The following is a 25,034-nucleotide window of genomic DNA, read 5'->3' on the forward strand; positions in this document are numbered from 1 at the left end:
CAGCAGAAGCAGCTGAGCTGGTTTGTCAAGATAAAAGCTATGATAATTAGCAAGAATGTTGCCATCTGAATCTGAACAGGATTCCTGTGGCTGGAAGTGGGTTTAAGTGTCAGAAGCATCATTAATCACTGCTATGCTTTCTTGTGTGAAGTTACCCAGGTCCCAACTTAGGAAACAGTTCTTCCCTCTGGGAAGTGAAGCCAAGGTGCTCTCTTGAAGCCCCAGCTGCAGTCACAGTTAGAGGGCAGAAACACAGGAATTCTTCAGATGAACTCAGACATTTTAAAATGGAAGGAAGGGTGCAGTTACAGCATGTGGTACAATCACGTTTTCTGCTTGAACATTTTCTAGCTGTGACCGCACATGCATATTCTTTACTGAAAGCTAAAGTATTTACCATGGAAGGGCGCAATTTTTGTTTAGTGTGTAAGGAAATAGACTTGTTTACTTCTGTTACAGCAAGACCACCTTAACACAGAGGCAATATGCTTAATATTCCAATATAAGAAATGCTTAATTGTCTTTGTTTGGAAGATGACCGTTTTGCTGGTTTGACACACCTGTCACAATTAAAAAATATATTAAATAAACTTTACAATATCCAAGTCCTTACCCTGTAATTACCATCTTGTCTGGGGTAATAGTAGGGGAGGAGTTTCATAAGCATGTCTGTCTTTTGCACCAAGACAGTTTCCAGACACAGAGAAATCTCTTGTGAATCATACAACAGATGAGTCTTACCACCATAATTTATTTCTTAAAAACCTAGTTTATTGCACTTATCTCAAAACACAAACAAAACGAAAAGCCTAAATACAGAAATAAAAGTAAAAAACCCATCCTAATTTCATTAAAACTACCCTAAAAAGTAGTCTGATAAGAGCTCTTGACACCAATTTAATATTAATTACCATAGCAAGGTACAGTATTATACAGTAAACAAACAACTAGCAAGCTCAAGCCATTACTAACATGACTTTGAAAAATGTAATACAAAAGTGTTACTGTTAAATAATGCCATACTTGAGCATCTGGTGTTTGGCAGGGCACAGAGAAGTACGTACTCACGTCCCTTCTCCAAAGTGATTGACTCAGGAGCTGCCACAAGATACTTTTAAGCTGAATTTCAGCTTATTTGGGGTCCTCAAGATACCAAGCTATGCTTGCATAAAACAGACTAGGTTACTTCACAGGTTGATTCCATTATTATCCACTGCCAGACAGGCCAAAAAAGCCCTCTGGGGTAATCTCCATATACTGATGAGATAGCAATGAAGCAAACATAATCTGTAAAAGGGAAACAAATCTGTCCTCCCTGTAAGACTGAAAGATCAGACTGACAGCCAATATCACAAGTGCTACTAAAAAAAGTGACATAACTTGGTTGTCTCTCCACTGATTCACATTCTCACCTTGCACCATGTTTGTTCCAAGTTTAGTGCAGTACACACATGAATTATTCTGAAAGAGAACAGAGGTTAAAAAGAAAACACATCCTTTTCCATATGTATTTAATTCTCAGAACAAACATCCCCACTTTTCAACTCCTGGCCTTTTCTGAAGCTGGCCCTTTACAGTATTGGTTAGCAGCTGCTTAAAACATTCTGATGATTTATAAGCTTAGAATAAACACAAAATAACTCCTCTGCCTACATAGTGAACTCAGGTTCTCTCATCTATAGTTCTATTGCTTAAAAAAGATGAGGTATCTTTCAAAGAAGATTTAGTGTAAAGAAAAATAAACTGCAATTATTAACTTCAGTTACTTCCCAGTTCATCATACACCTCTGCTGCAATATCTGGTAAGTATAAGACACTTCAAAACTTAGCTAACATAGCTAAAAATCAGAATATTGTTAAGTATTTTCTCACAATATCACAATTTTTAATGGGATATATAGGTAATTCTATCAATTACCGTTTTTTCCTTTTAATATATCTAAGTTTGGTACTCAAAACAATTTGAGTCCAAATGTTAAAGCACTGTCTGGAGGCACAAATACAGCACAACAGGAATTACGAAAGCTGCCTTGTACATTCCTGCTTTGTACTACAACCCAACATGCAACTTCTTCGTATTTCAAAGTGGGACTTACCCCCCAAAATCTGTCAGATTCCTGACGGCTGTGTGAAATGGGCAGAAGTCCCCCTGATACTAGGTGTAATCCAAACTTCTCCCTTTTGAATGAAGCCAAATTATGAACCAAATTTCTAAAAATGGAAGGTTAGTATAGCCTTGCAGATATTTATATGGAAATGGATCAAACTAAATTCATTTCAACACCAATGCTGTTTAATCATGATGTTCTGAGATCTTACTAAGAAATATTTTGCCATATTTTCTTCCGTGCTGCAAGGGAAAATAAGTCTAAACATATGTACAACAGTCAGAGAGTGTTCCCATCAGTGTGGAGTTCCAAGTACAAGAAGAAATTGAGAAATGCTTAATGTTTCTGCTGTAGAGAAATATTTAATGCAACAGAATTCCTTCTCAAAATAAGTACACATGTATTAGTGTGCATGCTGTTATGAAATAGTAACTTTCATTGCTAGTAAGATTAAGTTAAAGAGTCATATTTCCAAAGGAGTTTCTACAGTAGTATGGTATAACAATTTCAGAATGCCACACCTAAAGAGTCTCCCAAGAGACAATGGAACAAACATCAGAACTCACAGCTTGGGGGCTATTTAACAGGTCAGTTTTTCAATACAAAAGTCCTAATATCACAGGTCCAATATGAGTGGCTTTTAGATCCAACATTCTGTACATACATTACAGAAATTCTGTCCTTCTGTTTTTTTCACTGCTTCACAAGCTTGAGAGACTTCATATCACTTCCCATTCATCTTCAAAATCATCAGGGTGAAGCAAAACAGAAGTGTCATTATTTTGCTGCAAACTATGGGCATGGCTAAAGGTCTTAGTGAGGCGCTGGAGGAGGGATCCCGAAGTACTGATTGCCCACAGTTCATCTAGAGGGGTCACTGCAAAGTATAAATTATCCATCTTTTAATTAAGCAGGTTCCAATTATAAACATTAAATAAATAGTATTTGTATCTATTTTCCTAATTATAACCAGATAAGGTTTTTATTCATGTGATAAAAACACCCTTGGTGAAACTCTCACAGTCAAAGCATTTAGAGTGCGCAGCTCTCCCTGCACATAGTCAGCTGGAGCACTACCAGGCAGAAGTCAAAGCAGGCATCACAGTGTTTTGGACTATCATTTTTAATGATGGACTATCATTTTAACTTGCCTGTTAAACGCGAGACATTTCCAGGAATCTTCTTCCAGTAGTCTCCTGCTGGATTCTTGTCAGTAATGCCATATCGACGAGCTACATCTCCATTTGGACAACGTGCCCAAACGGTCCTTGTACTTAGAGCCAGCTGACAAGCCTGCAAACCTAAAGGTAAAGAGGCAATAGTCACAGGCTTTCTTATATACTAAATACACTGGCAGAAAAGTTTATGAAGAGAAGATGGCAAGATTGTAACAGCTTTTATATATTCTTATGTTAATACTAGAGAAGAACTCTCCATTATAAAAGGCACAAGGAAATACCTAGTTTTCCAGAAGGCTTTCTAAGAAAGGATTGTCAAGAAGACCATTTAGAACTACGTTATTTCCATCACTGACTTTAGAGGAGCTGAACAGAGTAGATGCTATTCAAATCTGAGCTTCTGGCCCTGTGTAAGCAGAATATCAGAAAGTAGGCCACTTGCAGCACATGAAGCACTGGTGAACAAAAAAGCTTTTTAATTGCAGACTTTGTACTCGCTGCATCTATTGACCATAAAGATACCACACTGTGGATATATTTTGTTACGTGGCCACAGCCACAAACAACAACCAATTAGAGGACCTTCGTAACACACTTTTGGAGCCCCCGCTGTATTTTACTACCATATGGGGAATAATTCAACAGTTACAACTTTAGTTTGTCTAAAAATTGTTAACCTTATAGACATTGTTGACTTTTTTTTTCCTCTTCACAAGAAAGCAAGCACTCCACCAGTAAGTGCCATGCATTTATGCAATGAAAAATCTTTAAAAAGCACAGCATCAATACAGTTATTTAGAAACAACTACAATTTAGTTTTATTTACATTCAAGGCAAAAATGTAACTACCTAATCTGGAATGCATCCAGCATGCAGGATTAATAGAAAGATGTGCAAAACAGCATTAGCTTTTTGTTAGCCACATCTAGATAGGAATCTCATGTTGTATCACACCTAAATACAAAACTTCCCACAGCACAGCAGTCTCCTGTTGCTTAGGAATACTGCTTTAGTTCTAACTGAAAGGGAACTGTAACATTTATTAATTGAGTGGCAGCAGCCTGAAATAACATATAACAGAAATTCATAAAAAAACCCCGTTGCTCTTCAGTCAACTACTCAATGTTTTTAAGTAAAACCAAGGTCCTCTTTAAAAGATAACCCTTTTAAAACACTTTACTATGTTCCTATTAAAAGACACACTTGATTGCTGACAAAAATATTTGATTTAAGCGTTGCTATCCAATTTAAAAAGCAACAGGAAAAAAAACCCCACAAAAAACAGAGACTGAGAAAATGGCAGAAAGAATAAGGAACTGATGCATTAATTTTTACCTGGTACGTGTTCCCAGTCAGTGCCTACAGGCATTTCATCTGTAATTCCAACGCGTACGTGAACGTTCCATTTGCTATCTATTGCCCACAACATCTGATCATTTGGACTTGAATGAATGCTGACCAAGTTGATTCCTACTGGCTATAAAAATTAAGCACAGTATTTAACCTTTGTACTACTGTATCTTTGTACTATTATATTGCTTGTTCTTCAGAGAAATATGTAAGAGAAGTACAATATTTACCAGATACTAAAGACAGGAAGAAATTTAACTGACATTTTATTTGTCATTGTACAAAATTACCAATTTTCCAAAAAGCCAATCCCTTCCTAAATAAAAAAGGAACATGAATGAATGTCATCCAAAGTTACTGATAAAGATATTAATAATTAATGTTCAGCACTCGAATCTAATAATACTAGTACTTGCTTATTCATTGTTATTCCAATCAGGTACAGTTTCGATTGCAAGCTGAACTCTTCCACTCAACTGCACCAAGTGCAATATTTTCTTCTTGCCTTCCTGAAAATTTTCCTAACATAACTAAATCTGCACCTTATTTCTAAACATATAAAAGCAGCACATTTTTCCAGTCGGAATGTCTCCTCTTCACAATGAAATAGCAATTTGCCTTCTTGCCTGTACTCTGTTCTACAGGAACATGACGGTGGAACTCACTGCAGAGCCCTGCAGCACTGGAGCCGCCACTCCAGCAGGAGAGTGTCCACAACACTATCTGTTGGCAAACCCAAGTGAAACAAGCGCCCCGTTCTGCTCCCGGGCCAGTCCTTACTCCACCTGCTTCTATGGAGATTTGCCTTAAAGACTGTTCAAAATCAGTGTTAGCAACCACGACATTTTATGGACATGATAAAGACAGTGATTTTGTAGCAAAATATATCAGCTACAAGTTAGTGAGCGCAAATATCCTGCAGAACATGTACTTTAAATAAAATGCAGATAAGAACAAGAGAAAAAGTTTTTCTCCACATGAGCCTAATAAGGTCACTGAAAACGACAGTAAGATTCCCTGAAATACATCATCACCTCACAAAGAAGCACTACGTTTCTTGCTTTAGTTTCACAGGCACAAGCTGAATTCCCAGTGTGATAAATACAAGAGCAAGCAGGTCTTTGCATGTGTACGCCTAGGAATACAGAAGCATAAACTGCATGTGTATACAAGCACACAACTCAGTTCCAGATGGGCCTTCTGTGTACATAACAGTTACCTGCTTCGGTTTTGCTTTTAAAATTCTGGTGCTGAAATGTCTCTGACCCAGCTATAACCAAGTTGGACTTGCATCACCACACCAATCCTGTCTATTTGGGTTGCGAGGCCTTTGACAGACTATTTTCCTCATGATTGTGCTCTCGTTAGGTACTTCCCCTCCATTAGAAGCTGGAGGCTGGAAGAAGCCTGATGAAGTATTTGCCTCTGGTCACAATAAATTCACAGTGGCTGCAGTTTGAGCAGACAGTAAGACATTAATTTTCTTGAACAGTGTTGACTACACAGAAATATATAACTGCTAGCTACTTTCAAAGTGGTATTCTGCTGTATTACAAATAAACTTAACTACTGTATTGCAAAAAACCAAACCAAAACAAAAACCCCCAAACCAACCAACCAACAAAATCCCAAACTACAACACCACCAAAATACCCCTAAACCCCATATAACTCTCCTCTCTGGATTTGATGCCTCTTCACTGGAAGTTATCCTCAGTCCTGGCCCTGTTCTTGTTTTTTCCTTCCATTTTTATTTGCTTCTTTCTATAGTGACTTTAGCTCTGACTGCTTCCTACTTCACCCTGTTCACCTCACCACACTACTATCATGGGCTGTGCCTCACTACTGTGCTGCTTCATCACATTCCTCTCCCTATTTCTGCTTTTGTAGTCCTGTGTTTTCAAGTCAGGCAGCTGTGCAATTAACAGCTGCTGCAGAGTGAATATTACTGCACAGAACAGCAGATCTCCTTACCTTTTTTCTTTTTTAAAAAAAAAAATTTAATCCACTTGTCTCCTTCTCTCTGTGACATTGTTCTTCTACAGTCACCTCTTCCTCAGATATAGGACTTTCTGCCACTCTTCTCCCATCTCCTTCACACTACAAATTGCCAGTGTGTCAGCATGTCTATGTTCCATCTCTACAATACACTTTCTGTCCCAGCTACAGTCCTTCGCAGACTGTGACAAACAGCTTGGTATGACCCTTGTTACTGAACTGTTGGGATTCGTACACCTTGCTCTCCACTCTTCCATGTCAAGATCTCATTCCTCTCTTCCTCTGTCATTTGTTTAGAAAAGAATTCCCTGAGAAAGAACTGGAGAAATATTTCCATTCAGAAAGTCTTACTGAGTGCTTATACCTAGTACCTAAGCACGTGCATCAGAGATTTATAGGTCATGGAAGCCAAAAAAAAAAAGCAGACAAAATACCCCAAAGTGGTAGCATGATGCTCAGCTAGATTCCTGCTGACACCACTGCAGGCTCAGGTATCATCAAAGCAATTACTTCCACTCTGTTCTGCAGCACCAAGGCATCCAAGACAGAAACTGAAATTATCGAGTTCAAAGTAACATCTCTACAAGCTTGGCCAAAAATTCTTCTCATTCATTCTAAGTGAGCTCCTGTTTCCTCCTCAGGCTTCCCTACCTCTCTGAGTATTTCACTTTTGGCTTTTCTTCCCTTTTCAGGCTACTTAGCTTTCTGATAAACTTGCATCAATAAAATAATCCTCCTACTCACTGTCATTATAAAGGATCCAGGCTGATGGCAGCATCTAATGCTCTTAGCAGAGCCCCCACTACCACCTCTGCTGCAGCTTTTGCTGTGAAACAGACACTAAAGGCCACAACTGACAGGACAGCCAGTGGTATGATTATATACAGGAGCCTTTGGCACAAAACAGTGATGAAATACTGGGACACAAGTGCAGGCAATTCTTAGAGCCTGATGCAGAAGTTTTACTTCGCTCTACCTCTGTTTTTTGTGGTTTGCTTTGCTTTGTTTTGTTTTTTAACCAGGAAGCAGCCATCTACAACAAAAACGTGTTCTCACAGCTACCACAGGAGGGTGAATAAAATTAATTTGAAATGTTCATGAGCATTTTTTGGAACAATTATATTGACATCTCAGATATTCCTCATTTTCAGTAAGTTTTAATTACCATAAGCACACTTTAAGTATTTTATAATCTATATAAAAAGAAACAGATCTGTACAGCTGCAGTTAATAGAGTTCTCTCATAGCAGTAGAGATATCTGTGCAAATTTATAAATCTGCTGATAACATTTCAGAGACTTATAACCATGAAAACTAATAAATTACTTCAGTGTAGCCTTTTCTCAGGTGGTTTAACTTCTAATAGCATTCATGATATTTATATACCTTGACCGTGAAATATGTCGTATTTGTAATTTACTCAGGAGTTTGGAATTTTTAGAGTCTCTCACCAGTTTCTCAGCTGTCCTCCTCAGACACTTACACACCAAACTGTTTATAGATTTAATAACAACACTCATCACTGTGAGAGATCGACTTGTTACAAAGCATTAATGGATTCAGTGTTATCTAATTAAAAAAATGGTAGAACAATCCTTTCCTTTTATTTGTGGTGACAAAAATTTCTAGACTCAAAAAATCTCAGGACACTGACTGTTTTAGCCAAGAACAGAACGTAGATCCTCCCGACCTCTGGTCTTGTACCTCAGCTACAAAACCCCTACAAAACCTCTGTCTTTTCAGAATTTCCCACTACAACCATGGAGTACAACACATGCCAACTATGGACTTTTCAACATTTAAAACTACATACTAAGAGCTGTGAATACCTGTATTGTCTCCTACAATCAATGAAAAATAGTTTGCTAGCACCCATGTCTGATGAGAAAACAGTGCTGATAAAATGAAGTAAACCTGAAGGAAGCACTTAACCAACAAATTGTTAAATGACACCAAGAAATAGCTTGTCCTTGCTAAACATATTTAAATTATAAAGTTGTTCATTCCACTAGCTTTATTAATTTTGTGCAACTCATTTCCTTTCTTTCTGTAAACCACAGAGAAATAAGCTTCACTATAAGAACTTCATTTAAACAACAGTATCAAACAAAATCTAAAGTAAAAACTAAAGCAGTTCCTCCTGCTGTCCCCTGACCTACTACTCAAAAGTTTTGTCTTATTGTAGCTGTTTCAGTCATGGCTGAACCCAAAACACAGTGGTTCAACTTCCTCGTCAAGAAAGAAAGGACAAACCCACACGCAAAAAGGCATCAGAACATCTTCCATGTCACTTTTCAGGGGCACAGAGTCCATATATCAGTAGACCTCTGCTATCTCTGATCTGCTGCAAAAATCCAGGATGATGAAGACTAAACATAACATTCTCGGTCTGCTCAAGCCCAATCCTTCTCATAACAGATGGGTGGCTACAAGCTGCACAAATGTTCTCCTCACGTCCAAAAGACAAATCAGAAACACCTTCAGCTGGTCCAGGCCAGGCCATAAGAAGGTCAGATCAGAGATACTTCTCACATGGTTGAGCATTATCTGTATATCAGACTAATCTGAGTATTTTCATGGCTAGCAGACATCCAGACCCTATCAAGTAGTGTAACAAAGAAAGAATGCAACTTAGAGAGACTCTCCCCTAACACAGACCTAACTATTTGCATATTATTTTTGAGCTCTATTTGAACAAAGGTCATAAAGCACTTTCAGCATTAGACATACCAAGAAAATATGAGCAACATAAGAGCAGTATTGACCAGAATGTTTTGCATTCAGACTTTTGAGGAGAACAGCTTGCTAAATTAAGTGCCACTTTTCTCATCAGAGAAGTTCAGGGCAATATACAAACAGCAGGAAAGATGAATCTGTTTAGTCTTCCTGGAAGCCACGTGGTTTTTAGTAATGCAGACATTGAATTGTCAGGAAAAAAAAAATATTATTTATTGACTGAAAAACTAGAGCACTATTTTCCTCAGAAACCTTAGAACAACATGGGCCTTTCCCCCACTTCCTGCCTTTAGTGAATAAAGAGATGACAGCCTTAGTTGGAGATCTCCAGTCTGTGGCTACCACAATCAGGAAGACAACGCAAAGCCAAGGAGTCAATTCATTGACCTCTCCTTTGTCAACTCTAATTTTCTTATTCCAAGAGTTTTCCTTGCAGAAATATGGGAAAGACTATAACAAATAGCATCAAATCCTAGAAAAGGTCATACCAAACCCATGCAAGCAATTAAAAAAAAAAAAAAAAAAAAAAATTAAAATGTAATACAATCACTTTAAAGACCATACAAACTACAGACCTACCCAGGTTTGCCCAACTGTCTTCTGGTCACACTGTCTTAGATATAAGATTATAAAACTGTAGTGTAGGAGATTATAAACTGTCTGTAATTATCACTTGTATGAGCAAAGCTCTGAGTAACTAAGGCATTGTTTTGGTTTGTTTTTTAAAAACACACCTTTAACGAGCATCAGTAAAACATTCTCTTATGCAGGGTATGCCAGTAAAGTGCACTTCCAGTTTCTGAAACTCAAATACCCTACCAAGGAAAGTAAAGGATTTTTGTAAGGTAACAACACCTATGTGTTTTTAACTTCAGCTTCAGCTCTGCTTTGCTCTGACGATTTAAAATAGTTATTAAACTATTGCTTTTTCTGACATTTTTCTTATTAATGTTTGTCCATGTTATTTAACACATTTGTGATGAAAATGCCACACACCTTTGACAGTAACAGAAATTCCCATTTCATTACTGCACTGCTTTATGAACAAATGTGTATAACCTTTATGTGCTACTATTCATTTACATAACCAGAGGGGAGGGAAGAAACCAAACAGCAAAACACCTCTAAAAGAAAACCCCATGAACTCAGGGAGGAGTTTAAAAAAAAAAAAAAATTAAATCAACAAATATTGACTTCTGAAAAGTTCTAATCTATCAGGATGCAAAATACATCCTGTAAGCCACCGGAACACTGGAAATGCACTCAGGACACCACAATTACTACTCAACTAGTAGTACCCATCCAGCACTACAGCTCTGGACTAAGAGGTTCCAGGTAAAGCACAGTCCCCAAATACAAGGCGATGCAATGTGTTACACTACTGGATAAAAACAATTGTACTCCAGGGGTCAGGGATCAGAAATGAGCTCACTGCCTGCCAGACAGATGATCCATTTACTAGACTGCATCATCCAACCTCCTTTGCCTTGCTTACTTCTTAGCTTCATCAGACAGTGTCTTCCTACAGACCAGACTATCTGGCAGTTCTGTAGGAAGGGCCATCTGAGCAGGAGAGACACCACAACCCAGCCCTCCAGCTCCCTGGGAAGGCAACTGATCGCTAGGCTGGTGAGCAAAGAGAGGTCATCAGCACCTTGTCTGCTTGCATCATCATCATCAAATAGAGAGACAATTATACACCAAGGGGTGTATTGGGGCCTCCAAGCTCCTAATTCAAGGTCAAAGGGTCTCACGTGCCCACCAGTTATCCCAGCATGTCTCCTTACTCAGTGCAGACTTGTTGGCTCACTGAAGTTCTTTTCACTGACCACACGCTGTGAGCTTAGCACCCACCTTTGCTGTCCCAATTTGCTTCACAAAAGCTGAAGTCTCAAATTACAAACCTGTCAACTGGATCCAACCCCCCACAGCTTTTAAAATCAAGCAAGCTGATGTTCAGTCACACGAAAAACAGTAAAAACTCCTCTAATCAGAATTCAGAAAATGCAGATGTAGCTTTAATGAAAATTAAAAAACCAAACCAAAACAAAAAATTGCTCAAAACTCTTAGTTTATACTAGCACAAGTACTCTTTTATGACTATCTCTCAAAATCACCTTTCAAGGATTCCTATTTATTACATACTTCAGGAACTTCACTACCTGCAAGCACACGAACAGTTCCACTGAAACCAAGGCACATGCTTGCTAAATCAAGACACCTATCCTCTACCCATGAATTTTTACACCACTGCATTTTTACTTTTATAAGAATTACTCTATTTAAACTCTTAAAACTCAACAATGATAATTGTAGTTATTGAATATTAAATATATTTATTATTTTTCAGAGTGATTCAGAAATATATAATTCTGTGTTAGCTAACCAAAATACAGGCACACTGGAAGAGTGCAGACATGAGGATGTTTTCTAGTACTGAACAAACAGAAGTATGAAAACAGAAGGTTCTCCTTCCCACAATTTTTGTTTTCAGTGTAAGACAGTCTTGTCAAAAAGCAAATATACCTCCTTGAGATCCTATTGCAAAAGGATATGGAAGGATCGTCTGCTCAGTTTTCTGGGTGTATCTCATTTTGTATACTTTTTGTGATCTGACGCTTCTGGTGCTGATAATAATTGCTATCTAAAGTGACAGGCTACATGTACGCTTTTCTGAACATGGCGATAGTAATGCCTTAAAACAAATTACAGAAGGCTAAAATGCCAAAGCAGGAAAAGACAGTGAAATATAGTGACAGTTTTCTCAACTAGCAACAAAAGAGAAAATAATAAGCACTGAACTGAGCAACGGAGTCGGTATGAGGCAACTTCAGTAAAAACGCTGGAATTGCATTTTTTCAGTATCTAAAGCACCTTTTAAGTTAACTTATGATTTCTTAAGAAAGGTATGCCTGTGAAGAATAGTACACATTTGAGTTTAAACATTATGGCATTCTAAATCAGCTAAACAAAATACACTGCTGCAGGAGCTTTGATCTATCCTTATTTGCAACCCATCTCAATACAGCTACTCTTACTGCTGCCAAACAGTTTTTTCTCTATGTCATCTTGAAAAGCGCAGTCCTCCAGGAAAATCCTCTCCCTATTAATATCTCCAGGAGGCCTCACATCAGTAAAGATATAAGGAACAACGGACTAGCTAGTCTGGTCTATAGATAACCAGATGGTTCAATGAGTGTATCACCCCTCCAACCTAAGCAGAATTGGTCTAATAGAAGATGCTTCCTCTCCATCTCATCTCAGCACTCCTAAGTAGAACTCACGGCAACTCAGAAAGTTATCTGTGCAACAGCTAGGTAATGCAAGCTAGTCTGCGCTAGTGAAAACAATCAGGCTTGAAAAGAACTGTCATGTGGATTATGCATTAGAAAAAAACCCAGAGTTTTCCATGGCACGTACTTTCAAAAGTAGCACGCATGATTCTGAAGTAAAAGTTCAGAAGCATTTTGAACAAAAAAATACCCCCCTGTCCAAATATCCAATCTTCGAAGATAATTTCAAAGAAACCCTTCCTACATTTCAGCTTTGATTTTGGCACCTACCAAAAAAGATCTAATGGCAAAATCTGATCTTGAGGAGCGCTCATTGCTTCATCCTGTAATTACCAACTAACACAAAACTGGCCTTAATAATAGAAACCTCACTGAAAAATGCAAAGGCAAGGTAAAAGGCAGAGGAGGAAAGTCTCCAGACTTGCACTAAGTGTTCTGTAAGGTAAGCAGAATTTTATTTAAAGAGAGGAAAGGAAACAAAGTCCGTTTCTGACTCATCCGTAAGGCACAACCAAGCTCTTTACAGTGAATGTAGATTAAGAAAAAGGAAGGTGTCGAAAAAAGAAAGAAATCTAGCATGTATTGAGTTTGCAGAATTACAGAGCAATTTCCTAAATTTCAAATATTTTTAACTGCCATTCGCTTTGTAGTTTTAACAATTTTTGAATGATAGTGAAAGTGTGAACAACCTTAAATTGTGTGAGTGTGTAAAAAAAAAACAAACAACAAAAAACTCCTCCTAGATTAGAAAGAATTTCAACTATTTTCTCTTGCCTATGATATGAAGGTTAAAATATAAAGAGACAATTACTAGGTTGTTTATGGGAAGAGCAGTAAATCCAAAGTTTCTCTAAATTGAAATGCACACACTGCAAGAGACCATTTTATGGCAAACTAAGTTACGCGGTACTCTCTTGCTGAGACCTCAGGAACTACACAGGATCAACGAAAGCTTTACACAAGCAGCCAAATAGCAAACATCTCCTTAAATAAAACCCTTTTACTCCACGGTTTGGACAAGCTAGGTGGACGTTTAACTAAACCTCTTGATGTAATAAAAGTGCTTTTTCAATCCTATTCTCTACAAAATTTAGTTACAAAAGAGCAAAGAGTAGCAGTTAAGCAAATGGCAAATAATAAAATGTTTCATCTATTTTTAGAACGAGATTGATTGTTTACAAGCAATAGAGGACTGGTCACTCATTACAAATACTTGTCCTGATCTTTGTTTCCTTTAATCCTCTTAAATAAAGTTCTGCTTATCTGATAGATCTCTTAATGTAAATCTGAGAAGGTGGTTCTTAAGGCCAGTTTTCATGTTAAGTAGTACTTGTAGGAAGTGGGCATTTCACAAGATTTTGCCTCTGCATCTTTTTCAGAAGGTACCACAAATCAAAGCTGAAATGTTGAAAGAATTCTTTTCAAACAAGCGTTCAACTTCTACAGAACTTTTAAAACAATTTGATTATTTTTAACTTTTGATCAACTTCTACTCCAGTATAATCCAAATTAGTAATATTTACTATATTAATTTTATATTTGTGGCTTTTAATTATTTCTTTAGGCCTGAAATCTGAAAAGCATTACATCTTCATAAATATACATGCACACACATACAGAAATATACTCTACAGAATCATAGAATAATCTGAGTTGGAAGGGACCTTTAAAGGTCATCCAGTCCAACCCCCCTGCAAGGAGCAGGGACATCTCCAACCAGATCAGGTTGCTCAGAGCCCCATCCAGCCTGGCCTTGAACGTTTCCAGGGATGGGGCATCCACCACCTCTCTGGGTGACCTGTTCCAGTGTTCTACCACCCTCAGTGTAAAAAATTTCTTCCTTACGTCTAATCCGAACCTACCCTCTTTTCGTTTAAAACCATTATCCCTTGTCCTATCGCTACAGGCCCTGCTAAAAAACCTGTCCCAATCTTTCTTATAAGCCCCTTTAAGTATCTACATAAACAATATTTTATATTTCTTCCTCATTTTCTTGAATTAAATTTAACATATATTAAGGCATGCTACAGCAGATAATAGTTTTATCCTGTATATTAACAATATTATGAAAACCACTTTCTATTTCCTGGACTAAAATAATTTCATCAAAGAATCAGCTTTGTCAATGTCCTTAAAGTAGCTTCCAAAAAAGCTGTTTTAAGTACTTAATTATTTTTACTTTTAGGACTGCAGAACAGAATGGATGAAGTACAGAAAATATCTACATATAAACCAAGATTGCTCCAGATACTGTAATGATGTTATCAATCACTTCTGAAGTGCTGGATAAAATAGAGGGAGGGCAGAGAACATAAAATGTTATTTTTCATCTCAAGAGATACTGCCGTAGGGAGTTACAAAAGGCAGAGTAACAGACGAAAATGGTTTTAGTCTAGATTAAAAAAAAAAACAACATACAGCATCACAGAGCAAAGACTGAAATTATATTCACTGATTTTTAGATGAGTAAAATCTCATCAAAGCTGTTGTCTCTGCATACCTTTGTGAAGCTGTGGAAAGACAGACACTGTACAATAGCAGCGCCCCTTTAACGAGACGTGACACCGTAAGAGCAGAGCCTGTAGCTGCTCGTGAGTCATGAGATCTGGGATATGGTAAGTCATATTGGCTCTGACATTTACTAGGGAATGAAATATCCATAGTTAGTTTTAAATTACGTTATCTGAAAACACTCCTGTACTTAAAGCAAGTGAAAGGCAATTTTTATTTCCTTCTTCAAACAGAAAATGACTGAAACGTTCACAAATACTTTTTACAGTATTTCTGTTGTTCTGAAGATAAAGAATGTTCTGATGCAGCATGAACTGTGTCAAAGTCAAGTAAGGGGCAGATAACAGTAAGGTGCTGCTAATAAGCAAATATTTTTCACTGAATAGTCCACTTCTCAGCCATCATGTTATATTTGTTATCCAAACATTAAGCTAGCATTTGGAAATAATTTTAAAGTTCACATATTTTCTTATTTGGCATTAAGCCTTTCTCAAAGCATGAACGGCTGCTCTCTCAGTACTTTAATGACTTGTTTTAACGTGCTGGAACTGTCTCAAAACAAGCATGTAACCCATGAGTTTTCATCTTCTCTGCAACCAGTGTTTGAATTTTTGCCCTTTCATATTGACTCATGAAATTTGCAAAGTCAGATCTTGGCAAAATAACAGGAAAGAGAATGACACTCTTTCATCAGAAGGTTATCATTTTGGAAGGCAACATAATCCAACCTCCTCAATAAGCTAATAGAAAATAATTTGATTTTCAACCTTGCCCAATTAAAGATTTTCTATATAAGAAAGTCACTGTTAAATAATGAGTGATGGCAAATCCCAATTTCTTGTAAACTCCTTTGTATTGAGTAGTTTAATCTACTTCACTGGAAGAGTGGAGAATGCACTTAGTACAGACAAAATACTATCAGTGCAGAGAAAAAGATTTTCTGGCTATTTTCCTGGATAGACAAATCTTTGGTAAGAAGATATACACAAGTTTAATTTGCTATCTCTGCATAAACTCAGTTTAAGTGAACACATTCTGGAATGCGTTTCCCTCCCTTTTTAGGAATACTACCCTTATGGAAGACATCATCGCTAAGATCCTCAGTCTCCTCTTCCTGCTACCCTGTTAGCAGGCAAAATTTGTCTCTCATAGATCACATCAGAAAGACCCACCAGCAGCACACAAAGAATGAGCAGCATAATCCAGCCTTTGTTGCAAGTGGTACTGGTAGCTATTTATCAGTCTGTTCTGCTATTCTGCAAAACGAGGTGCTGCTTCGCAGGTCTGACTGACCACATTCCCAGCACAGCAGAACAAGTCTAACCTGTGCTGTGCTAACTGATGGGATGCAAATCTGCAGTTTCATTTCCCTGTTTCCCTGCCCTTCTTTGCTGCTACACCCCGAGATTCACAGGAGCAACTAATAATTGGCTGATGAGATAAGCACAACTAAAAGCGAATTATGTAAAAAACTAAGAAACCACTGCAACTCCACTGCCACAGATTTACTTTGTATCCTTTCAAAATCACACATTTCAAAATCTTCAAGAGAAATTCTGTAACATTACAAAATGTAAATCAAGTATGCAAACACATCCAATGCTATTATGCTAGATCAGCAGACAGTTCAAGCGATTTCGTGCCAAAGAGTAAAGAATGAAATCAGTAGTCAGAGGTCAGCTCCATTACAGGTGTCCCAACTATTAGAGCAGCAACAAAAGCAAGCACTGAGGTTTAAGGAGAAAATAAAAAAGAAACCAGACACTAGAAAAACATATTTCATCCATTCTCTGTATTCAGAAAAAATGCTCCCAGGGTACTCCAGGAGGCTTCTTTCCACTCTGGTCCCACCAGCTGGCAGGTAGAAAGAATATAAATAAAGTTTGCCCATTCTGGGAACAAGGGAGAAGAGCTGCAGTTGTACTGCACACGTACGAACCTCTGGATGATAAGGGAGTCCCTAAATCCAGTCACAGCACCCTGGCAAGCATCCCAGACTCACAAGGGCGATGATAAAGGAAGAGGGAGCAGGCACCTCAACACCATGCCACTCGAGCAGAGCCTTCCCACACCCTCTGCTTTGTGCTGTTGCCAGTCCAGCCTCTTGGCTAGCATGCAGCAGGTGTTCAGTAGATGGCTTAAGGCTGCCTTCTGCTACATATCTACAAAGTTGCTGTGTTACAAGAAGAGTAAACTTTCATTAAGGATAGAAAGGAAAACAAAATCTTCCACTTTTGGGGAAAAAAAAAAAAAGTTATTTGTAGCGATTAGGTTAACTTGGGATGACTTACAGTGATCAGGCAGCATATTCAGAGTACATTATACAGACACTGGGTTGGTTTATTTTCCTTTTTTTTGGAGGGGGGGCAGGGCAGACAGGGAGAGAAATCCTGTACAATTCAAACATATGGGACAAAGTTTGAAGTTACACACTGAAAATCTGTCTCTATTGTTTTCCATGTGTGTTAAAATTATTCTTTTTCAAGTACATAGAACTAAACCACTGAAGAACAAAGAATTGTAATCAACAGTTTACCTGTATAGGTGGCTCAATCATTATCCACGCAGGAAGCATCAAACTTGGGTTGAGAGGTTGAGTTCCTACACGGAAATAAATGCCACCACTGGTGTCACAGGCCCAAACATGCTGATTTCCACAGGTCAAGCTGATTAGTTTTACAGTACCTAATAACAAAGAGACTGTTAGCAACCTGGCATTTTCCTTTCAAATTCAGTTAATAATGAGAACTCTTATTTAGATTTGATTGTATTAAACTAGCTTTATACACAGTCACATTAAAATGATTAAAAGTTAAAACAACTTGTGAGGAAAAAAAAAATCACTGGATACAAAGAATAAAACCAACAGGTCATGTATGTGAGGTATTTCTCTTTTAAATCTAAAAATAAATGTTTAGTCATAGGATACTGCTATTTCTAAAGCACACCAAAAATATGCTATTGAAATAACTGAATTCAAGCAGGGAAACATTCTGTGACAAATGTTATCAATGCCTAGACAAACTTTCACATGACCTAATATGAACTATTCTCTGTAGCTGGATGTGCTTGTAGACGTTTAAAGGTGTTGATCTGCTAATACACTCAGCAGTTAACATTCCTAATGCTACCAGCACTTTAAAAATATGAAAGCGTATGGATTATGCATTTCAGTGTTACCAGTGTCATATATGTAAATAAAGGAGCTGATTTTCAAAGGGATTTATGTTAAACAGTGTACGTATTTATTACACCTATCTCAAAAGTGCAGCAGTATTTTAACTCAATTTAAGGGCACAATGAAAACAAAGCTGTCAAGTAAACACGTTTCGGAATTTTGGCGTGGGATTTTTTTTTTGCATACCCAATCGCACCTATCAATTTTACTATTAAAAGTTTGCAAAGATAGTAGGGAAGCATACTGGATATTTTAGACTAAAAAGAACTGCTAGTTAACAGTCAACTGGAACCCTTACTCTTTCACATAAATTTTAAAATAGTCATGTGATATAATATACATAACATTCGAATTTTTTTTTCTTCTAGCATTGGGACAACACAATGCTAAGAAATGGAAAACATGTTCTAGAGAAAGAGGGACCCAACTAGTACAGCTATACTCCAGAAGGAATGTTCTGGTCAGACTCCAAACTAAAGACTCTAAAAATAGGCCTCGCTGGTTGACTGAGCATGCCAGTGCTGCTTGGGATATCCCATTCTCGGTAACAGTGATGTGAAATCTGGCAACGGATCCTTGTAAAGTGCATCATGTACAGCACTCCTTAAAGAGAGAGGTGCAATTTTACCCTACAGAGTGCAAGTTTAAAGCATTTAGTTCTGCAGAAGGCAATATTGCCCGTCATTAAGGCTTGCTGGGGGAAGGAACAGTGAACAACAGGACTACATAGCTTTAACTTTTAGTTATCTGTAACAGTAAACAGATCTTCATTTAACTTTCTGAATTACAGGAATTAGAATTAATTCATCTCACACCAAAACTTGCTTTAATCATGCAGCTTCGTATTAAAAACAAATGACAAAACTATACATAAAAACTTATACAGCTTGGGATAAGTACATCTAGAGCAACTTTCTTTTGCAGGCAGGGGCTTGGCATTCAGCCAACCTGACTTAAAACCTCATTATTCCTTCTAACAAAGTGTGACTCGGAGTAGTGATTTTGTCACATGATGTCTCAGCTGTTGAAATGTTCTGATCCAGACAAGCATCAGAACACTCAAACACGGAATCACATATCTCCTACTCGGCATAGCTAATATTATTTACGTCTACAGTACAATTTAATATTAAAAAACATAGCCCTTATGTAAATGTTTTGGGGTTTCTCCCTCCTCCTGCTTACTTTTTTTATCTTAGAAGGTCATGCTAACCACATTCACCTACTGTTTAGAGAAAGTAGCATGATTCAGAGGCATTGTTTATTGTTGAAACCTAAAGGTCATTCTGCTGTGTTTAGAAACCTTGATAGCAATAGTGGAACTCTAATCAAAATAATTTACTAGAAACTACTCCCAGTACATAGTGTAAAGGTAAGAGGAAGATACTACTAACATAATAGGAATATTTCAACATTAATGCTGGCATCCCCATCACTTCCATACGGAATTCTGAATTGCATTTTACAGTAACTTGCTTCCCCCCTTCAAATTACAGTCCTAATGTTTCAGGAGTAAACTTCCACATACACTTGAACAATAACAATAGTTCTCCAATTTCTTCAGCCTCATTAGAGCAAATAAAGGTCCTTATGTTATAACCGTGGACATGCATTATCTTGTCAGGAGTGACCACCATACATGTTTAATTGGAGGAAAAATGCCTAAAATATTTTCACACTGAAGTATTAACCCACAGTGACAGGTAAAGTGGAGTGCTTGAAGCATTTCCTGACCGCAGATTTCTGCAATATCACCACCATGTGCTGCAAAACCAACAGAAACAGCTGAACGTAAAAGGTTGAACTTCTGAACTGCTGACGTTCACAAGCCAGATATTACAATCAGCTACTACCAAGTACACTGACTTCCTTTACGAATGCTTTGAGATTTTCAGATAATAGCAAGAAGTTATTTATTATTTCAGTTAAACACTTATATCTAAACTGCTGGAAAGCAACAGTATCATGAGAAAAGTTTCAAACCAACCTAAGCAACATGAGAAGGAGAGTGTGGACAAACCTACCCTGGTAGGTCAGTGAAGGTAAAAGACATCAAGCAGTGCTTAAACTATGGTATGATTAGTGATCTGGAACCAGTTCATCAGGTCTGGAAAACCTGGTGTATAACTGGCAAACAAATTAATTTTAAAAGACACATTTTGAAAAGTTGTCCACAGTATATGACAAATTGTACACTAAAATTGTATGTGAGGTTTATTGTATGTGTGTCTGCCTTTTCTTAACACTGAAGTTAAAATTGCTTATCTGTTCTCAGACCAGTCATGAACATTGCCATTAAAAATGGAAAAACTGCAAAACAGTTGAATTATTTTTAAAATGGTACGAGAATGGCACATAATCTTAATTTCTTTTATCTTCTCTTGAGACAGGAATGCAGGTTAGCATGAAATTAAGAATGTTCTAACAGTCAAGACTATCAAAGAAAAATCTAACTGGAATCTTATTGATGAAGCTGACAAGTAGCCTGATAACCCCAGAGCAAAACTGGGAGAATATTTTAATGATCAAAACATAGTCAACAACCTTGGTCTTACGCCTAACCAAATGAAAAGAGCAGTTAACCAGCAGTGTGTTCTTAGCATTATGCTGAATCATTAGATTGGTATAAAGCTGAACACGAGCGCTATCAGCTGCATCACTCACAGATGATGCAGCTCTTTGAGCACAATTTTTCCTTGACAGGATCCTAATGAAGCTTTGATCACTCTCTTAAGAACGTGTTTAACCACAAAATTCAGGGCCTTGTGTATGGAACTGCCCAGGACCACACGATTATGGTTACACTATAGTACAAGAACTAGACTAGTTAAAGTTACTGGTACACCTGTGTGGCACTGTGTCAGGTTGAGTTCTCAGACTAACAAATTGTAAAAAGCACATACACATATAAAGAATCTTGCAAACAGTAAACATGCTAAAGGCTAAATGAAAGATTCTTTGAAAGCCATAGTTGTTGATGTTTTACAGTCCTCTGCTGTGAGGCCTGTTATTGTAAGGTACTATTTAATCCAGTAAATGTAATATTCTATATCAGCAAACCAAAAGATACTTCTGAAGGAAGATATTGACCGTCTGCTATGAGAGTTCAGAGACAATCTACTCAGTAAAAGCATCATACCTAACTGAGAGAGATCCAGTTTTGTCCAATGCATCCCTGTTGGACAGCTGGATGAAAGCGTTCTGATAAATATTTGCCCAAGACTATCCAAACCCCAGATGGCATCCTGGCAGGCAGAGTAGTGCACCATTTCAGCCTCCGGTGGCAGCTGCACCGTAGAAGGACGAAACTGAGGATTCTGATCGCTGACACAAAACAGATCCTTGTTGCTTTGGCAGAGCCACAGAAAGCTTCCTATGGAAAGGATATTTCTGTTATTAAAAGCATTCCTAATCCGCTCTGAGAAACCTTACACATTTGCTTCTTCTGAAAAAATGATCAGTACATTTGAAGACAAAACTAAAGCTTCTTGGCTATGTTCATATGGCAAGATTTTGAAGTACAAATGTGTATCCCAAACCCATATTTAGGCATTCCCTTTCTCAAGTCAAGTAAGTAGTAAGTGATCTCATTTGCAGAAACATCGCATTTAGAGAAACTAATAAAGAGAAAACATACATAACAGTGCACTGTCACAGTTCCCTTTATTCTTTTGCTCTTCTTTCTCCTTGATAACTGCCTTTGAAAAAGAGCATTCCTTTTCAGCTCTAAATCACACATATTTGCCAATAAAGCTAGCGTACTTAGATAATATAATTGCTAACTATTGTAACTAACAGCTGAATTCCTTAGTGTAGGTTGCTCTTTTATGGATAAAATGTGCAATTTTGCTTCAATAACAGCACTGACAGGAGGTGCACTTGGTTAGTATAGGCATTCCAACAAAGCATGCTCCAAGATTTCATATTACAAATTCTGGCAATTCATGCTGCAACAATTTAGGAAGTTACTGGTTTTAAAGGACTACTCGTTTCTCTTTTGGATGCCACTCCGTACCAAAGGTGGCAGAGTGAATTATATGTTGGTTTTTTTGTTTTTTTTTTTTTTTTTTTTAATCTCCAGTAGTTTTACAGACCTATTTCCACCTTACTTCAAATATTTTAGATTCCTGCATACAGAAAAGGCACCCAAAACCTGTAGTAATCCAGGATATTTAATTACTTACACCATCAATTCCACTCTATTTAAAAATCAGATATTATATGCCTGCACTGTTGATTCACTAACCTTCTTTAGATGAAGCTGTGGAAGCCAACACAAAAATCCATTTTGTGGCAGAAGCAGTACCACGAGGTACAATATTATTCCAGTAAGTGCCTTGAAAGAAAGAATAGAGTGGTATTAGTATGAAAATTTTCTATTAATTTTTTTTATTATTTAAAATGCTACCACTTAAAAGAAATTATATTGCAATCAATCATTAAATATGATTTAGACAAGATTTTCTATGTAAATCTTTCAAGAAACTCTTCAGGGAACGAGAAAAACATCTCCTCCTGACACATACATACACATATGTACACACACACAAAGAAAACTGGGTTAAGATTAATGGTCTTCAACCAGGAGAGCAATTTGGTGACGAGGTTAAACAGACAATGTTCTAGTTCAACTCTCAGTGTTTACTCAAAGAAATGTACTAAATCAAAATTATATTTTGAGAAATATAGCAAGGAAAATAAATAAAACAATTCCTCTATTGTCACTGTAAAACCATAACATTACTAACATTACGCAGTCACTCCGATCATGAACCACTGTGCTAGGTGTAACAGGTACACTAGCTTGAGACTGCCTTCTCACCCCAGAGAAGAGACAAGTGTAGGTACTAGAAGGAATAACATGGCACAGTTCACTTGTGGGCAACTAGTTTTCCATGAAAAATATTTCCCTTTAAGCAGGAAAGCATTTAAGACCAAATGCTAAGGAATCATTTAATTTTATTTTTAAACATGAAATTGTTTGTTAAAGCTGCGCTGACTCGCCATGCATAATTTTTGTGGTGACAAAACTGTAGATAGTTACTTTCTGCTATTTATTTTTCTTAACTTAAAAATGTTAGCTGTAAGAGCACACAAACCTATTAAGTTTCCCTTTGCCACATGGAATTCATTTTTGCCTGAAGAGATCCAGACTCCACTGCCATTAACTCCAAGGAGGCTGGGTTGACACTGAAGCTGCTGTGACCAAAATGCCATTCGAAGTTTATCGGCCACCTTCTCCACAGGTGCCTGAGCTGCTGTGGCCACTGTGTGAGTTGCCTGGATTATCGTCTGGAACAGGCTGCACTGGTCAAACACTACATAATCAGTGATGCTTACCTGGGGGGAGAAAAAAAAAAAAAACAACCAAAATGTTCCTGATAATTGGTTAAGCTTTCTGCAGAATCTTTCATCGGAAGCTTTTTTTTTTTTTTGGTGCATGTGCTTTATGCACAGGAAATCTACCAAGAGTTTAGAAACCTTCGAAGTGTAAGAAGGGAACATTTTGAATAAGATACATTTTGAATAAGTAACAGTCTTGATAATAAACCAGAATTAGTATTAAACATCAGCTTACAACTCCCTCCTACCCAACAATCCACTTTGAATTCTGCATTTTAGTAAAGCCCTTTGTTTTGTGATGACATCTTTCCCGGTAAAGACACGGTGAACTGCAAACTAAGAGGTGAATTTTCAGTTTCTCGAAGAGAGAAACTTGCATAGTGTAGCAATTTAAATCATATCACAAAAACTTGTATGTAATACTCCTTTACAACAACCTCATGGGTATTTTATTTCATAGTGCAGAAGATCTAAATAAGCAATTGCCCAAGTTTTGGGGCAACTAGGACAACTAGGTTGACAACACACTGGGATACTCCTAGAAAGGACGGAAATGCTTAAGAGCACAAAGAGAAAAGCAGTTTGACAATAACCTCAAAGCCAAGCTATTTACGATGTCCATATGCTACAAGAGATTATATATGCACATAAACTGAAATTCTTTTACCTTAGGTAGACACATAGACAAAAAAAAAATTCTGTATAACAGAATACTGTGTTTCAGTACTCCCATGTCTCCCACCCCTATCTCTAGGGAAAATAAGAAAAGCTGGGGAAAACAGAGCTGGGAGTTCTAAATCAATACCAAGGATTACTTCCAGTAACCAAGTTATTTTTACCCACATGATGTGCAACTGAAGCAAGCAGCCCCACGTAATTTGAAGAAACCTCAACTGAATGGAAAAATGCATAATAAAATAACTTTTACAAGGTTACTTATGATTTATTTTGTCTAGCTAAGGACAAGGATGGGTACTGAAAGACAAGAGAAGAGATTGCATTCAGCAGCCAGGCTTGAACACTGTCTAAACAGCATGCCCTGTTGCCACCGTTAAGACACCAAGCTACACTCACCACGGCTATGACCTGGTAGAGCTTTTCTTGTGTTCTTGGAAACTGCTGTGATGCTGCTCTGGATGATCATGGCATTTCCCCCCCCCCTTTTTTATAGCAGACACGAAAAGGGATTTCAGCCATAGCCACGCTGCACTCTTAATATATTGAATAAAGACTGCTACAATATATCAAACAATGCACTGAATTGTACCTTAGAATCTCATGGGAAAACAATGCAAATAATAAACCCAAGGTAAAAGACTAAACTGAAAGCAAAATAAAAA

At 37.5% G+C, this 25,034-nt stretch overlaps 1 protein-coding gene across 4 annotated transcripts in view; it reads right to left on the reverse strand.

The window, feature by feature from the left end:
• Positions 1-749: 749 nt before the first annotated feature.
• The window catches only part of TECPR2 (tectonin beta-propeller repeat containing 2), a 42,488-nt gene continuing 18,203 nt past the window's right edge, over positions 750-25,034 (reverse strand). For 3 of the 4 annotated variants that reach the window (XM_086748533.1, XM_086748534.1, XM_086748531.1), the window contains exons 14-20: positions 23,451-23,691; positions 22,598-22,687; positions 21,491-21,724; positions 17,710-17,858; positions 4,622-4,763; positions 3,260-3,409; positions 750-2,985 (exon numbers count right to left, since the gene is read on the reverse strand). In XM_086748533.1, the coding sequence (XP_086604659.1) occupies positions 2,828-2,985; positions 3,260-3,409; positions 4,622-4,763; positions 17,710-17,858; positions 21,491-21,724; positions 22,598-22,687; positions 23,451-23,691 (1,164 nt within the window). In that variant the 3' untranslated portion in view covers positions 750-2,827. The remainder of the gene's footprint in view (positions 2,986-3,259; positions 3,410-4,621; positions 4,764-17,709; positions 17,859-21,490; positions 21,725-22,597; positions 22,688-23,450; positions 23,692-25,034) is intronic. The other variant, XR_015258647.1, reaches the window with a different exon arrangement.

The sequence above is a fragment of the Chlamydotis macqueenii genome, chromosome 5, assembly GCF_036417535.1.
Source record: "Chlamydotis macqueenii isolate bChlMac1 chromosome 5, bChlMac1.mat, whole genome shotgun sequence".
Taxonomy (NCBI): Eukaryota; Metazoa; Chordata; class Aves; order Otidiformes; family Otididae; genus Chlamydotis; species Chlamydotis macqueenii.